The sequence below is a fragment of the Grus americana genome, chromosome 4 (genome assembly GCF_028858705.1).
Source record: "Grus americana isolate bGruAme1 chromosome 4, bGruAme1.mat, whole genome shotgun sequence".
Taxonomy (NCBI): Eukaryota; Metazoa; Chordata; class Aves; order Gruiformes; family Gruidae; genus Grus; species Grus americana.
In genome coordinates, this window is record NC_072855.1 from 12,049,132 (window position 1) to 12,065,814 (window position 16,683).

Here is a 16,683-nt window from a genome sequence, read left to right on the forward strand (position 1 = left end):
ATTAAGTCACATGCATTACAACTACTTGTAATGCTTAGCTCTCAAACTACAGCTAAAAGGCACACAACTTTTCTGTGCCTAATCCTGCTGAAAAAGCAGACCATGTTCTCCCCTTATGAGGATTCCCCATAGTTTAGCTATATTTGAAAGGTTTGGAGTCTGAAAGAGGTAATCACTAGAGAGCGTTGAGCAACAAGTGCTTAGCACCACTTAATAACAGATGACTGGAAATAATCTCAAAAATAATCTCTTTATAAATTTGTTGCCCAATTCAGCTGCGCCAATTTATGCAAATACTGAGCCTGAGTATTAGATTCCTGAAATTTCTTTGGGACGGAGATGCTGCTGCATACCAGAGTCACGTAAATCACAAGAAGGTAATGCTTGACCTTGGAAACTGGGACTCCTTGCATTAGGAATTTGGGCTTTCAAAGCTGTATGATAGTTGCAAGGAGATCTGGATTGGTTTATCATAATCAGCATGGTATACATAGTAGACTATTACTTAAAGGGCCAATATTAATACATTAGCAAATCCTTTGTGCAAAAAGTCATGATGAAGTGGAAAGTGGGCAGATCACTGATTAAGATGCTACTCCACTATTTGGAAGATGCTGAATCAATTCCCTGTTAGCCACAGCCTTGCCTAAGAAGAAACTTCTTGTGCTTTCTCTAAAAAATTGGATTGAGACAGTATTTTTTCTAGTTCTTTAAGGAGCATTTTAAAACACAAAAGAGCAAGTAAATAGCAAACATTAAATTAAAAATAAAATTATTTTAAATTAGTCTGATGGAAACAGGCAAATTCAATAGTAATGCACACAAGCTCGCCATACATAGAAGAAGAAATAAAGTGAATAAAATGGAGGCAAAGATCTGATTCAAATGCTATTCTTCAGAAAAGACCTGTGAAGTTATAGGATACTAAAAATGGAACTCAAATCAATGGCTTCCTGTTGTTACAAGAGGCATGCTCAGATTTAGAAACAAAACTTAAGCATGCAAAGCATATGAAGCAATCGTTGTTTTGCTTGGTATTTCCTCTGAAGCTTTACCAACTCTGTCCAGTTTGCTCACTACTATTCAGGAAAGAAGTGGAGCAACTAGAAGAGTCCAGTGGGAAGCATGATCAGAGGTCTAGAAAACACACTGTGCAAAGAAGGATTACAGGAAATTGGGCTTGATTTTCCTGGTGAAAACAACACTGAGCGGAAGTGCAGGTTAGAAGTCTCCAAATAGGTATTAGCATGGTGCAAGGAAAGAGGAGTAACCTCGACAGGTCTACAGCAGAAAAAGCTGTAAAAGCATTTAAGTTGCAGCACAGGTTAGACTTTAGGACAAAACCACCTGGATTGGAATAGACTTTTTAGAAAGAAGATATGACCTGATTCTGGAGTATCTAACTTAGACAAGACATCTGCCAAGAACAATAGCTGTTGTCTGCTTTGGGACAAAGGCAGGTTCTCCTGGAGGGTGGAGGGTTTCTCCAGCCCTATCACTAGTACCCAGTGCAGGAACATCACTGACTGCTATTAGGAAGAAGAATCTCAAAATCCTGTTCAACAAGTTCCCAGTCAATCAGAAATTGTGCGTAGGGAAATAAAAAAGCATATTGAACTGTTGTATGGTGAAACAGCTTTACCCAGTGAGTGGTAGGTCTGAAACTTCCATATTTCCTCAAAAGTTTTAAATGTCACCACTATTAGATCTTGATCACTGTGAATAGACAGCAGTCTGGCAGAGAGCTCCTAAAAAAATCAAACCCAATATTTTAATTACTATTATACTAGACTTGAGCACAATTTCTCACTAGGTAACACTTATGCTAAAATGCCACATATTAAGGATAAAAAAAATCATCCAGGATTTTACCTATGAGATATCTGGTTTTTAACACATACCTACAACATCCTGTTAGCCAAGTTTTAATCTGATTTTTTTCTTACCAATTGTACCAACAGTTCCAGTGAGATTAGAGGAATTAAGACCTCAGGACTGACCATAGTGAGCGAGACTAAAGGCCTGTCGGGTTCAGACACATCCACGTATAGTGGCCAGTATTCTCTATTTGGAGTGTGAAAGCCAGGCAAGCATCCAGTGGTACTTTCCAAGAATACCCTCCTAGCACAGAGCAATTTGCAGCTTGGGAACTGCCTTTGCCAGACACCTGGGCATTGATGTTAAATAGTGGAAAGGGTTTATTTTTGTTTGTTGGTTTGGATATTTATAATTAAGATTTCTCTAGGTCACTTGAACCACTGTAAATTTTTAGGATCCACAACATCCTCCTCTAGGTTAGCCTCAGAGCTCCGGACCCATATGAACACACAACTCCTTTGATGCATCTTTGAACCTGCTACCTGGTAGCTTCAGTGTTGTTCCAGGGCAAACACTGAACAGTCATTCCCTAGTTCACTTTCTTCATGGTTAAGACCATTAAATAAACTGGAGTTTGTGGGTTTGGGGTTTTTTTGAGGTTTTTTTTTAAATGCAGTAAGATCCTCCTCTTCTCATTTGTACTGGTTTGTGTTGCTACAGTAGCATTAAATTATGCATTTAACAAAGATGAGCAGTGATAGTTGTAAATGATAATGATGGATTTTTATAAAGAATTTCAGAAATGCTAAAATGGAGAACTACATAAACCTTCAAATACGTGAAAGAAATACACATTTTGATGGATTCTAGCCAAAGAGCAGGTAACACAATCTGGCTGCAATTCAGTTAGTAGCTTAAAAACAAGGCTCTCCGATAATGCTGGCTACTGTCTTTCAGGGAAATGCAAAGAACTGTGGCAATTTAGGAGACAAGTATCTGAACCAGTATCTCAGAATAAATCAGATGCAGAGCTAACAGATATAATACTACTGTATCGTTTCCCTTTACTCTACCTTTGCTCCTGTCACATCAAAACTGAAATGCATCTTAAAACAATTTAAAGACTGATCAAGAAACTGATTCTAACTCTGGGAAAAAAGAAAAAAATCCCTCAAACAATTTCTGTAATCTGAGCAAGATGGAGTTGATCCACTGTTTTTGACTGTTACCTTGTGATTTTAAAAGATCTCTGAATTAATTCTGTTTAACTTCCATATTTTCAATTAACATAACATGAACAGATTAAAATAGTAATCCCTTTTTGAAAAGGGAAAAATGTGCAACTTAAGCCTCTTCAACAGACATGCCTCATCACTGCTTTGATCTTCTGCATGCCCCTTTCTACACTAGATTAAATATTAACGAGAGCCTGAAATCTATTAATAAATTGCCAACACATGCTAAAATATCTCAGCCTTAAGGGCTTTATGCACTGCTGAATATCAAAACAACATTCTAAGGAAACTTATCATTATAAATCTTGCTTCCTTCAAAGTCCTTTTCCCAGTCTGTTTCTAATAAGACCACAAATCTAGTCTATTTGTGTGCTGTTTTTCTTCTCCTCATGATTCTCCCTTTCTTCATCTCCCCCTAAACAAAAGCCAGAGCAGCAGAACTACAGACTGTTTTCACAGCCACAGAATCAGCAGGCTGGTGATGGAGAGTTCACAACACATGAAGGGAAAATCACGTAGAAACACACGCATCCAAGAGTCAAAGCCATAGCTAATTAAGATTTCAGTGTTTGGCTTACTAGCGAAGGAGGCTGGAACTCATGGCTCAGAAAAACGGATACCAAAGGTCAAATGGTGCCATCCTGCTTTTTCATCAAGAGGGAAGAGGAGACTGAAAATTTTATTTCTAGCAAACCTCATTGGTTGTAGAGGATGTGTTTCCTGTATACAAACATATTAAAGACAGTAATAAAAATTGGCCAACCCTCTTGTGTGCTATTTAAAGTTATGGCCATGCAGCCTTAGGAAGTCCAATATTTATGCTGTTCTCCTTCAGACTTCCTCTTTGGCTTAGTAGTGGGCTTCCTGGGTAACTTTCATGCCAAATTACTCCAAGTCACTGGAAACTGAAGTGTCAATATGAGGACAAATTAAAAAAAAAATCCATTATTTCCTTTGATGTACATCAAAGCAGAATATTTTTAAAATAAAAACGTTCAATGCCTTATTTAGCTGGGTTTATTTGTTTTGCATCAATTTGGTGGTCCAGTCTTTTTCAATAGTTCAATATTTCTAACATCTCTAAATAGTTTTGGGCCATGGGAAACTCTGGTCACTCAAATTCAAGCAAACAGCATGCAGATGGAAACGGGACCCAAATATCTCACAAGGTATTTCAGTGGCACAGGGTGTATTCTCTGAATAAATAAAGCAATTCCCAAGCATTTGACTTACACTGAAAACTGCCATCACCTCCCTGCTGTCGTTTTCCAGAAGACGGAGCTGCCCTCTCAGCTGTCTTTGGAGTCTGGGATCAGGACATCCACTCTTTCGTCTTACCATCGTTAACTTCAAGAAGATATCTGGAGAAAGATACCCATTTACAGTGCTACAAGTTTTGTGAATCACCTCTGGAGAATCAGAAAATCCCTCAAAAATCATAGAATCCACATTAAGAACTATTTTTTCAGCTTCAGAGACAGACACACAGAAAGTTGATCTACTGCATGTTTCTTTTTCATTTTTATTATCCAGTAGAGATGGTAGCCTAGCATGAAACACAAGATTTTTTCAGTTGCTTAATAAAGGCTACAGCTATACAAAGGAGAGTGATGTGAAGTCTAAAAATTCAGAGAGGAGAGGAAAAAAGCAAACAGATTGGTAATTTGTCAAATTAGACAGCTCTATGGACACTGAGAACATGCCCAGATTTCCAAATATCCTATGCATATTTTAAGAATTGAGGCAAACAGATAGGGAATTGAGTTAAAAAACAAGAAACCCCCCCCCAAAACAACCACCAAACCAAAACCTACATAGATAGTTCAGCATGTTACAACAATTCTTTATGCTGGTCTTAAACTTACGGTTATCTGACATGTCACCCCCACTACTTCAGAAGGCTTCTGTAAATTGAATATTGAAATAGCTGTTTCTCAGCTAAGCTGGTTGACCAAGATAAATGGTCCAACTAAAAGCTCACTTACATGATTTCCCCAGCACACCTGAAAGAACCTAGATACCTGTTCTCAGATCTTGACATCTGTTTCTGAGAAGCTTTTACTACAGCCAAGGGTAGTTTTAGTCAGTTTCTCTCAGATAAAGAGGATTTTTGATAAAGCTGCTTTCATTCTGCATGTCTGTTAAATTAACTTGATAACAGTAAATCATATTCATAAGTTTTCAGATACCCAGATGGGCACATAAGCCAATAATACCCACTCAGGAAGAATTCCAAGTGTGTAAATAGGTCAAGCTTCCAGCAATAAATGGGATTGTTGTACATCCTAAAATATTGCACCTCCTGACTTTCACCTTTTAATCAGGTAAAACAGATATTTTTCACATTCTAGTCCAATATGCTGCATCTTAATGTTTTCAGGGGGCTTCCTATGTATGTCTCCAGGAGTTTTATGATGACTTGTGCCTAAATTACTCATTACTTTAAGGTCAAGAAGGGTGGCTCAGAAATATAAAGCGGTGTTACTGAATTACAAGACCTCTCTGTTTAAGGTGTGGTCATATAGTCAATTGTTAGTACAAAGAACACAAAGCAGAGTCTTTGAATGTTACTCGGATCACTGTTAGGTAACAGTACTGTTGACCTTTTCATTTCACCTGAAGCCATAAAAGATACTGGCAGAAGAGAAGACTTACTTAAAAATTCAAATTTTTGTTTTACCTAATTAAATTGACTCCAAGTTAAATATATAACTGTAGAAACACAAGTCTTAAAAAGTTAATACTACTGAAATAATAATTACATTGAATTAAAGCAACTGAAATACAGCTGCTTCTGCCAAAAGAACTATTAATAATGCCTTATGGAAATGAAACACGGTCCAAAAAACCCATTACACCTATGGTAATCTTCCTGTCTGCTTCTGTGAGCTCTGACTCATACCCCCCCAGTTAAGAACCCAAGTTCTGTACAGAGTGAAACAAGTACATAAGCACAAATAGCCATACGCCGGGGCGGAGGGGGCTGTCTACCACTGATTTGATTTGTCAGGTCAAGCCAGAAAGCAGAGTGCATCCCAGTGTTGGGTTTTTTGATGGTTATTTCCCTTCCTCCACAGGCAAGAGAAGGGAAATATGACTAGATCCTCAATGCACAGAGCATGCCATGAGCTCTCCAGAAGGGAAGCCTGCTGCACCTACTTTCTGAAGAATTGCACTCACTTGCAAATTCATTGAAAATACAGCATTAAAAAATTAAATTAAGACTTGGAAAGGCCACAGACTTAAAAAAATAAGACATTTGAAGAATTGAAAGCCGTACATAAAATAAGCAATGAACATTTTATTTGCTTTTCTTTTTTTAATTGGCCATTACAATATAGTCCATAAATTGTTTCTGGCTTTTATAGCAGTTAATAAGTTGCTTCTCTCTTTATGAGAAATTCTTGACAAATCTTATGTAGAAGCTGGAAACTTCACATGTACCATGAAATATGTTATAAAGTTACAGGAGTGATGACTGCAAATGTTGATGTAGTCTCAATTAAAAAAGTAAGCAAGGAGAAAAGCATTATATTTATAAGATATGATGGAATAAAATGTCTTACCAGTTGGAAAATTCTCTGGTTGACTGCGAAGGGTCCTTGAACTGACATTTGTGCATTTTTCACTTTGAGAACACTCTATTATGATAAATGAAAGGAATGATTAAGTGCATTTTCTAAGCCCACATAAATCACATTGGGAAAAAACCAAAACACCTCCCACTTTCAAAGCATTTGATGCGTTGGACAATTACTAAAGGAAAATAACTCTATTTTTTCCCCTTCCTGCTATATAATTCCCTAAAACCACAAAAAGTATCTGAAGATCATTTCTGTCCTACTGGGGAGGAGGTTAAGTCTTGATTTCATCATTTTGATGTGAAGCTTCAAGATGATGGAGAATTGGTGGAAAGATAGCCTCCCAGGAAACTGAACTCCCATTCGGGAGGGAACGAAGGTCAGACTTCATTTTCTCTTCCCTTGTACCTCTACTAAAAAGTGGCCTCCACTGAAGCCTCAGTGGTAGAAATTGGCAGTGATAGGAGTGCCTTGTACCAACTCATACATGGAGAGAAATAATCCTTCTCTTCGTTACAAGCTTAATACTTGGGAGGGGGTAATGTATTAACAAGTGATTTGAAGTTTCAGCAAAAAACCCCACAAAATAAGTATATTTTATGATAATAATAATCTGCTTTTTTTTCTTTTTCAGCCCTTATTCCTTCTTTTTTTTTTTTTTTGGAGAGAATACATTTTAATGCTGAAGAAACACCCACTCCAGTCAATTCCATTTTCTCAAAGTTCCCTTGCCAAAAATCAGCAAAGACAGGACTTGATATTTCTAAGAATAAAAGTTGGAGAAATAGACCTTTAATTTTTAAGAGAAAACTCTTGAGGCAATTTTCATGTATCCTAAGACATTTTCCTCTGCAGCTATGCTTTTAAGAAAAAACTTATAGTAGGACGTATTAATTTCTAAGTCTTCTGTATCTTTCCTCGAGTACACCTGTTGATGTTACATGAACAAAGTCATGTAAATAAATAAGGATAAATTTTCCTACTTCAGAAAAAAGGCAGTAAGCAGTAAAACCATCGTCTTCAAGGCCAATTATTAGTGTATACTAGAATTAGAAATTTCAGTTCCCAAGCACTTTCTTTTTTGTTGGGTTTTGGTTGGGTGTTTGACAGGGCTGTTGGAGTTTTTTGTTTGATTTTTTTTTTAAATCTAGATTCAACGATATTTGTTTTAAAAGAGAAATTTGATGGTAAGCTCACTTCAGTGTAGGCTGACTGTATTTAAGGAACATTATAAATTTAAGTTCCCCATGACTTCTGGGACCATGCTTAGTTGTAGTTCTGCTTTTTCTTGTTTCAGTCAGAAGCATAGAGGAATTGTCAAAACTTGGACAATGTGTTATCAAAGTAATAGTAATGGCAAGTTCACATATCAAAACTATGTGCTAATTAATTGTCCTTGTCAACTGTTAAATGATGATCAAAGCATGATGATATTACCAGATATGGACTTTTCTTGAAAGGTAGTTATTGAAAAATATTACCCACTGGGTATTCATGTTATTTAAAAACTAAACCTAATTTCTATGACTTTTAGAAAGGCAAAAACCATGAGCATTTTATTACTCATGAGAGTTTAATTACAAATAATAGCTTGCTATTAAATTTGAGCAAAAGCATAAGAGTTACTATAAATACATTTTAGACATTGAGACTCTTTAAAGTCCTATAATTAGATTCAAAGACTTAACATGAACTCCGTACCCCATTCCTAATTAATAGGATGACTTGCATACTTCTTGGCAAGCTAAAGAGAAACTTTATACTGCCCTGGGATGCTCGTACCCACTATTCTTTGATGTCAGCAGAGTTGCAGTTGTGAACAGAAAGACATTGTCTAAGCCATAGGACATGCAATTTAAAATAAAATAGTTTTTTCCATGATTGCTTGAAGTACTTTCTCATTCAGAAAGCTCGCGGACCTACTACAAAGTCTGGCCACTGGTTTTGAGACACAACCACCTATGCTGCTCACCTTCCACCCAAAAAGTGTTTCTGACTTGCATGTTTTTACTGCATGACGCTTTCATTTGCAGAAAAATGGATAGTATTACATCTTTCGATGAAAAACAGAAATCTAAGAATGTTATTGAACTAGAAACTCCTCTTTGCTTCTGAATCTTAGATATTATAGCAAGAAGTGCTAGACAAAGAACTTAGATTTCAATATTCTGTCCCCAGGCTTCTGATAATTTTCATCTCAGCTTAACTAATAGATACTCCATTTGCCTGCCCAAAGTGAATTTCAGTATAGATCATTAAATAGTCCAATCCATGCAGCATTGCCATGGAGGAAATACAGCTGTTTGGTTTGTTGCATTTAACAGTTGTACATGAATTTTAAAAAAAAGCTCGGCTGAAAACTGAAAAACATGTGACAGTGCTCTGCTTGTGCACAGCAAGCAATGTTTAAAGAACACAGTAATTTAAATGCAAAGAAAAATCAAGAGCAGAGTGACCCGAACATATTAAGGTCTTACCCATTTGTTCTTGCAACATGTTCGTCCTGACTCCATCCCTGACAGCGCTGATGGCAGCATTGGCCTCTGCACATTTCCAGCCAGACCTGCACCTTCCCTGCTCCATATCTTTCGTCTCCAAGTTCCTGTCTCGCTTTCCCTCTGGACTAGGGGTGGTGGCGTTAGCACTGGGCACGGATGCGCTGCCTGCCTCTGCTGAACTCTCCATAATTTGCAATTCCTCACAGTGATGCAGTTAACATTATCAACAATCTGAAGGGAAAAAAATAAATCAATAATATATTTTAAAAAAAGTCTCAGAATACATGCATATATTCAAGAGCTGTCCCTCTCCTGCAGGATTTATTTTTAAATTGTAATATACATTAAATTATTTGCCTTAGACTTTTTTCAGAGGAATTGTTCTGTAACACCCAAATTTATCCCAGAAAGCCCCTGCAATCAGGTGGCATCACTGCTTTAGCAATAAAGCAATAGATTTGACTAAAAGCAACAATCCAAAGCCTGAAGTGAAATGTACTTGTGCCTACTGCTAATTATTCATTCTTGGCCAGCTTTAATGCAGAGCCTCCAAGGGATAGCATCATTCACATTAACAGAGGCAATGCAGGGGAAAAACATCATTTTCTAAAGGTGATGAGAATGGAACAGGTACTGCATGCTTATTTCAAACAAGCAGGAAGGTTTTTATAAATCCAGCTAAAGAATTAATCCTCTGGAGGAACCCACAGTGCAGGAAGACTGGCATGCAAGGATGCAAAGATTTCTTTGCAGTAAAGCAGAAGAGATCTACTGAAGCCAGAGGCCGAGTCTGGCAGCAAGATTGTTTTTGGCATGAACATTAGGAGAAAGGAATAGAAATGGAAGTAGAGCACAAGTAGTTGCAAGCTTTGATGCTCTCTCTACAGTCACTGACTTGAGACATCCTGCAATCCCATTTCTCAGGCACGAGATGCTTCAGAGAAGTGCAGCCAGACCGTCAGCCAATGCATCCGCAAAGGACGTGACTCAGCACATGCCTCTCTGATATTTAGACCCTCTTCCTCAGTGGGCTCTCACATGCCTCTAATTGAGTTTATAAAGCCACAGGATAGATTTTGCTTTAGTCTTGTCACTTGGACTTAATCCAAATTCCTCTGTGCTTACTCCAGCCATACTCATTAACAAACTACATTCATTATGAGTATACAATCTTGGAATCTCTGTGAAATTTCCTCTCTCATTTGTTTTCCAGCAGAAATTGGTTAAAACTGAAGCCATTGATGGAAGATTGCTTTCACTCTGCCAAAACCTCAGAGTCGTGCCGGGTCACCTAGTATCCCCTTACGGTCTGCCTTCAGACTGGTCTGGAAACTTCTCCCTTCTCTGTTCACCATGCAATGGGGTATCCCAAAACACATTGTTCTGGCTCGCTCCTTCACATAAATGCCTTCCAACACTTCTCACCCTCCAAGCTTCATGTCATGAATCCCTAAACCCGAGCAAACTGAGCACCAACAGCTCCTAGCTGTCTGCCACGGGAGGCAGGTACGTGGGACAAGGCAGTGATCTGCCTGCACAACTTTCATACTCTGCTTTGCAGCCAGTGACACCTTTAACACATGGAGCACTTGAATAAGCAGTAAACTACAGACAGAAACATGTTATACAATTATAAAAAAATTAATACTGTATACTAACAGGTGGTATGACCAGCTCAGATAATTAAATGATAACCATATCTACCACGAGCACATAAGTTAGTGAGGTATGAAAAAATCTAGGCTGGATGTTGGTTTAATGTTTTCATTGTCCCGTTTTGCCATTTATTCAAAAGTGCCTATCAGAGTGGTAAGGCTGATTTTCAAAGGATGCTTTATGCTGTAGCATCGCAGTTCTCCATATAAAGTTATGTGTATAAATTCATATATACCTATAAAACACAGATAGTAACTCGAACACAAGAGAGTTTGATGTCTTTTCTCAGAAAAGAGTATGTCTGCTAACATATTTAATTAACATTGCAGTTCTCACTTCAGATCTCAGTTTCTCTTGCTAACTTCCCTGAAAAACTGTCTATCAGACTTGACCTAGTTATAAATGATTAAAAATACAGGCCTGCCAGAGACCAAACTCACTTTGCTAGGGATATGCTTTTCCATTTACATAGTTGATCTTTTCCTTAAAGTAATGGCAGCAGCCAACACCATTCTTTTCAGTACTGTACCAGGATTATATGTAATGCAATGTAATTTTCACACTTAAGAATTAAACATTCTTCTACATATATTTTGTAAATACTGGTGTCTCCTGTTGAAGACGACAAATATTGCCATATTAAGGATAATTTAATTCCAGAAGTGGTTGTTTAAATTACATTGTTCTATGAATCCAAAGTCAGTTGTTAATTTTAGATCAAGATTATCCTTAATCCCAGAAAAGAAATTCAGTGTTCAGAATATTAATTTTTCCATCAGCTCCTATCTACAAGAAGAAATATCATCCTCAACAAAACCAGATATACTGTGACTTGAATTCTTAGAATTCAGTTGAGTTGGAGAGGAAATATTGATTAACTTTTCCTGTCTTCTGCATCAGTGCATGTTGGTAAGGGTACCATATATGAACAGAATTGTGAATGAACCTATACAGCTTGGTGCTGCAAGAGCAAGTAGGACATCTGAATGAATCAAAATGGATATGATCTGTTTAAGAGGATTCACAGTATCCCAGAGCCTAAGACAAGGGAAAAAAATCAGAATGAATGAAAGAAAAGCAAAAATGGTATGTTCTTATCAATGTTTTCTCTTGGCTCTTCCAAGATACACAGAATGAAAATTCAAAACTCAAAAACATGTTTAACAGTCATGCTCTCCTCTGCAGATTCCTTTCCCATCTTTAATGTTTGCCTTAACTATCAAATGTCAATTCATGTGGCTCTGCATAAGTACTGAGAACAAGATAATAAATAACCTTCCCGTAGCTAGGCACCTAGTCTACCTAGGCCCTTTTGAATATTCATTTAGCATCTACATATATCCTAAATGATACAAATTTGGTCCCAAGTGACAAATTACTGAGAAATTTGTACTACATCTCTCTCCTTTTACTATTCACCTTTGACTATCATTAAGTACCCCAAGGAGCAAAACTAACACACAAGCAATGCTGTGGTATAATCACTCTATTATGGCAATACTTTCTCATCAATTATTAATCTGTTCCAGTACAAATTAAAACATATTCAGAGCAAAGCATTCATCCACTATAAAACAGTTTTAGAGAATATTAAATTCAGTGCTTGAGTTACTCAAGTGAGACTTCTCATAAACCTATAATGCTAACTTACCATAATGCTTACTAGCAACTAGCCATTTGTTGATAGCAACAAATGCAAAATGAAGAAATGGATTAAAGATCTAACACTCACCTTGTAAAGTAAGTTTGTCTTCTGTAACTAGTTCTTACAATCTACATTTATGTGCACTGACAAAGGATTTTATTTATAATTTAGACAAAATGATTTTATCTCATGCTCTTTGAGGCTTGACCAAGAAATTCATATTTTGTGCAGGACATTGGTCAGAAAACTCAATGATCTTCCCATTTTCCCAAACCAAGAGCCGACTTCTATTCAAAAGCTAGGCAGGCAAGAGGTGGCACTCCCCACTGATCCGGGGGGAGCCTCACTTTCTAAGGCGGGCACTCGCAGTGGGGGAAGAGAGGCAGACTCTGGACAGCTCAACAACTCCTACAGGAGTGCCACCAGGTTCACTGGTGTCATCCCTCCTGGTGGTCTGAGCTCCCTGGGCATGCTGCTATTGGTAGCACCTGTCCAGGCTTACGAGGCTCAGGAGGTCATTCCACCTTCTTCTTGCCTTCTCACAGGGCACAGCAGGCTGGAAGGTCTGTGTTCAACAGCTGTTGAACATGAGGTGGAAATAAGACACTTTTTTTTTCCTACTGCAAGTTAAATAGAACAATGCCATTATCATGCTTTTCCCCTCTGTGGCTGCTTCCTTTTCTTTGAGTGCTTGTATCTGTTTTCAAAACACAGCTAACCAGAAGAAAACATATAGCCTGACATTTTCCATTTCCCTAACTAAGCAGGTTGAGGGTTTTTCTTTTCCCCTGTCTTTTGTTGTAGTTTTAAGAGGACTTGTGGATGACAGGAACACTTTCTCTCCCACCAACTCCTTCCTGTTAAGGGGACTTGAAAAAACTAATAACATCCACTGAACAGGTTCTGTCTCTCTCTTTAAAGGTGTATTTCTAAGTATGAGAATAGGACCCAGTATATAAAAATGGGTTATAGTTGAACTAGTTGTCTAAAACCTGCATGCAATACAATATTTCTTTCATTCACCATCTTCCCTCTAGGAGGCTGAGGACGACTTATGAACACCTAGCCTGAAGTTATCAATGGCAACTATAATTATTCTAGTTTCACAGAGATGGAAATAGAGACAAAGATTATTTGCAGTCACACAGCAGTGCTATAGAAGTGCTGGAGAAATAGCCAAAGAGTCCAGAGGTGAATGCAAAGTTGAATTCATTTGTCCAAAAAGGATTACTCATACACAGTGGAAACCTCCTGGATGGCACCAGGTTACTGCTGTTGCTCCTCTGTGCATCGATTCCTATCTCATCCAAAGAAAATGAGCACCAGCTACTGTTCATTTCTCTCCTCTCACGTGAGTTGCTGGTCAACTCTTCTAAATTTAAAATCTCCAGACTCTTCTAACCCCTGCTGCTGTACCGGAGACAACAGAACCCTGGTGGCCCCCAAATTTTCACTCATCTCATGTGGTGTGTTGCATTCAGGGCTCTAACCCAGCCAAGAAAGTTAGTGAAGCCTACATTGCCTCTGTTTAAAGGACATTTAACACGTGCACACCCTTGATCATCTGCTCTGCTTCATCGCCTGTACATCCCACATGTCATACAATACCTCAGTCTTGCGACAGTACTGCCGTAAGTTAATCTAGGTCATTTTCCCAAACTGATGCTAGAGTGGTTCTTGTTATTCCTTCTCCCCAGTTTCAACTCACATTTGCTTCACATGTTCTGTATTAGGCTACAAACATCTTACAGCCAAGATCATTATAAACCTTGTCCTCAGACTAAACCACAGCCTTGATCTCTATGAAATTCAGTCACAGGCATGAATTAAAAACCCGATACTACAGACTGTATAGGCAACACTTCACGCTTTTTCCTCCAGGGCTGCTATGTATTACACAGAAAGGTAAAGCAAATCCGTAGTCAGTAAATGGACTTAGGAATCTGAGTCCTCTCTAAAAAATGGAAGATTGACTTCTTTATCACTGAAGTAACTCTAGGTTAGTTAGCAATTCTTAGTAAACTATGTTGCAAGCAGTATCATTGTTCATGGTTGGTCTACAAACAAAAAAGCCCTAGCAAGCTTCAAAGGTGCAATAGATTGCTTTAGAAGTTTTAACCCTTTCTTACGATTAATTTTCTTCATACCTCAGTAGCACCAAAATATACTTTCCACCCTCAGTTCAGCTCCGAAAGCACCGTAAGTCCAAAATCTCCAAGTTTAGATACTGAAAACTGTAGACTAAAATCCATAATTTCATAGCTGACTAAAAATAAGCATAAACTCTAGGGGTGCTTTAAAAGAAAATCAGACCACTGTTAGAAAACTATAAAAGGCATCTATGAACCTCAGTACTTCATTTTGAGTGCTAGATTTGACAGAGTTTGGCCTGTGGCAGCTAATGCAGAGGAATAAAGTAGGAGGAATGCCTTTGTTACTGAATACAGTAGCTCAGCTCACACAACGCTAACTAGAAGAGGAAACACAAAGCAGCACAGGAACTCCCAGCGTGTTCCCATAAACATGACAGATCACATTTACACATATTTTCCAGTCATTTCATTATTGGCACACCAACGTATTGAATACTACTGAAGTTACCCCTGTTTAACTGGCCGCAATTCTTGTTGACAATAAACCTACAGTCAAATACCAGACCACAAGTACCTAAAGCAGAGCGAAAGACAGACACACAGATATAGAGCACAGGAGTTCTCCTACCTTTTCCAAGTCTGATTTGCTATAACATGCCGGTAAAGAGCAGACAGATGCGTGCCTTCCTCAGCTCTGCTCAAAACTGACTGCAGCACAGCTCTTCCTGTTTGACCTTCTTATCTTTCCTGTTGATTGCACAGCTTGGCTTGGATGTGGCAAGTACAAAAAGTTGTCTATTAACTGATACTGTTAATTCAAAAACTTTTTTTTTAAAAAAAAGAAACATTCATGAGCATGGGGTTGAGCTACTAAAGTTCATCATGCAAAGCAGAAATGTATCGAGTGTGTTGTAAGGTTCATTCACATACTCCTGCTTTTCGAAGCAATAATTCAAGTTGGCATTTTGCATTAGCAGCTAAAAGGCTCCCCAGGACACATCCAGGCCATTGTGCTAAGCGAGCATTGTTCAGACCAAGTGACAAATAGTCCTTCAGATGGACTACCAGGCTTTGTTGCCCCTTTGCTTTTCCTGACAGAATTAGATTTCTTGCTATCATTCCAGCTACAAAAAGCCTGATGAAGAATTGTTTGACAGTGAATTCACTCTGATATGCTTGATTTTAAGTTGCAGAACTGTAGAGTCTCACACATCTATCATGCACTATACAGTCATGCAGCATTAAATACCAGGTTCGGGAGTTAAGCAAGTCTTGTGGAATACATGCAGAGCACATCTTCTATATCACAAGACTTCACCACTGATCCAGATGCCACATCCTAAGTGACCCACAAAGACATGGATGAGAGAAACTGAAAATACCCATCCTATTTTAAATCTGCTTGCTTTTTTCCTCCACACCTTACCATGTCCTTAATATTCTTTTCCTCCCTAGCATACCGACAATTTCACATACATTTAGTCACAGTTATGCTACTGTTCTTATAGGTGAGCACCGAGTACCCTGCATGCCATCGGTGTGGCTTGCGTTGCAGCAGGCATTACAAGGCAACAGAACAGTGTCTGCCCCAAAGACTGCACATCTCTTATCTCAGACATCTCTGGCTGGCAAAATCCCAGCATTTGAGATCCCAGTTGTGTGTGCTGGCAGGGTTGGTGCTGTGCTGACACACATCAGAGAGCACCTGTGGGACTGGGCAGCACCTGCAGAAGGTGGTTTGAGGTGATGGGCTGTCCATGCAGCACTGCTGCCCTCCTACAGCTCCTGCCAGGGGGAGTAGAAAAGACTGACCCTTCAAGACTTTAGTTATGACTCCTGTTAAACCTGTCTCAAAGAACATGCACTTAAAAGTTGGGTTTAGACTTTGTAAACTAGGGATTAATTACAAATTATACTCTCATTTTACCTTACTTCAAGTCCCATCATACCATGTTAACATGAATTATAAATGCTGCTTCACACTGATCGGCCAATCTGTTCCTGCAGTGTGCTGGGGAACTCTCCATTTTTCCAGAAATGATGAAGTTGGAAGGTATTCAAGTAATTGTATAAATCACAACTAACTAATCATCCCACAGGGGCTCTCTTCCCACTGGAATTAATTTGATATTCCACTATAATACAGTACACAAAGCA

The 16,683-nt window shown here is 38.4% G+C and overlaps 1 protein-coding gene across 7 annotated transcripts in view; it reads right to left on the reverse strand.

Moving 5' to 3' along the window:
- SH3TC1 (SH3 domain and tetratricopeptide repeats 1) overlaps positions 1 to 15,240 on the reverse strand; it is a 31,880-nt gene extending 16,640 nt beyond the window's left edge. For 4 of the 7 annotated variants that reach the window (XR_008577024.1, XR_008577025.1, XM_054824912.1 and 1 more), the window contains exons 1-5: positions 15,155 to 15,240; positions 9,112 to 9,363; positions 6,620 to 6,694; positions 4,287 to 4,414; positions 1,643 to 1,748 (exon numbers count right to left, since the gene is read on the reverse strand). Coding sequence is in view for 3 of the 7 variants with exons in the window: in XM_054824912.1 (XP_054680887.1) it covers positions 1,643 to 1,748; positions 4,287 to 4,414; positions 6,620 to 6,694; positions 9,112 to 9,319 (517 nt within the window). In the remaining 4 variants the exon portion in view is untranslated. Of the gene's footprint in view, positions 1 to 1,642; positions 1,749 to 3,631; positions 3,774 to 4,286; positions 4,415 to 6,619; positions 6,695 to 9,111; positions 9,364 to 15,154 lie in introns of those variants that run through there. The other 3 variants (XM_054824913.1, XM_054824915.1, XM_054824916.1) reach the window with 3 other exon arrangements.
- Between the last annotated feature and the right edge of the window lie 1,443 nt (positions 15,241 to 16,683).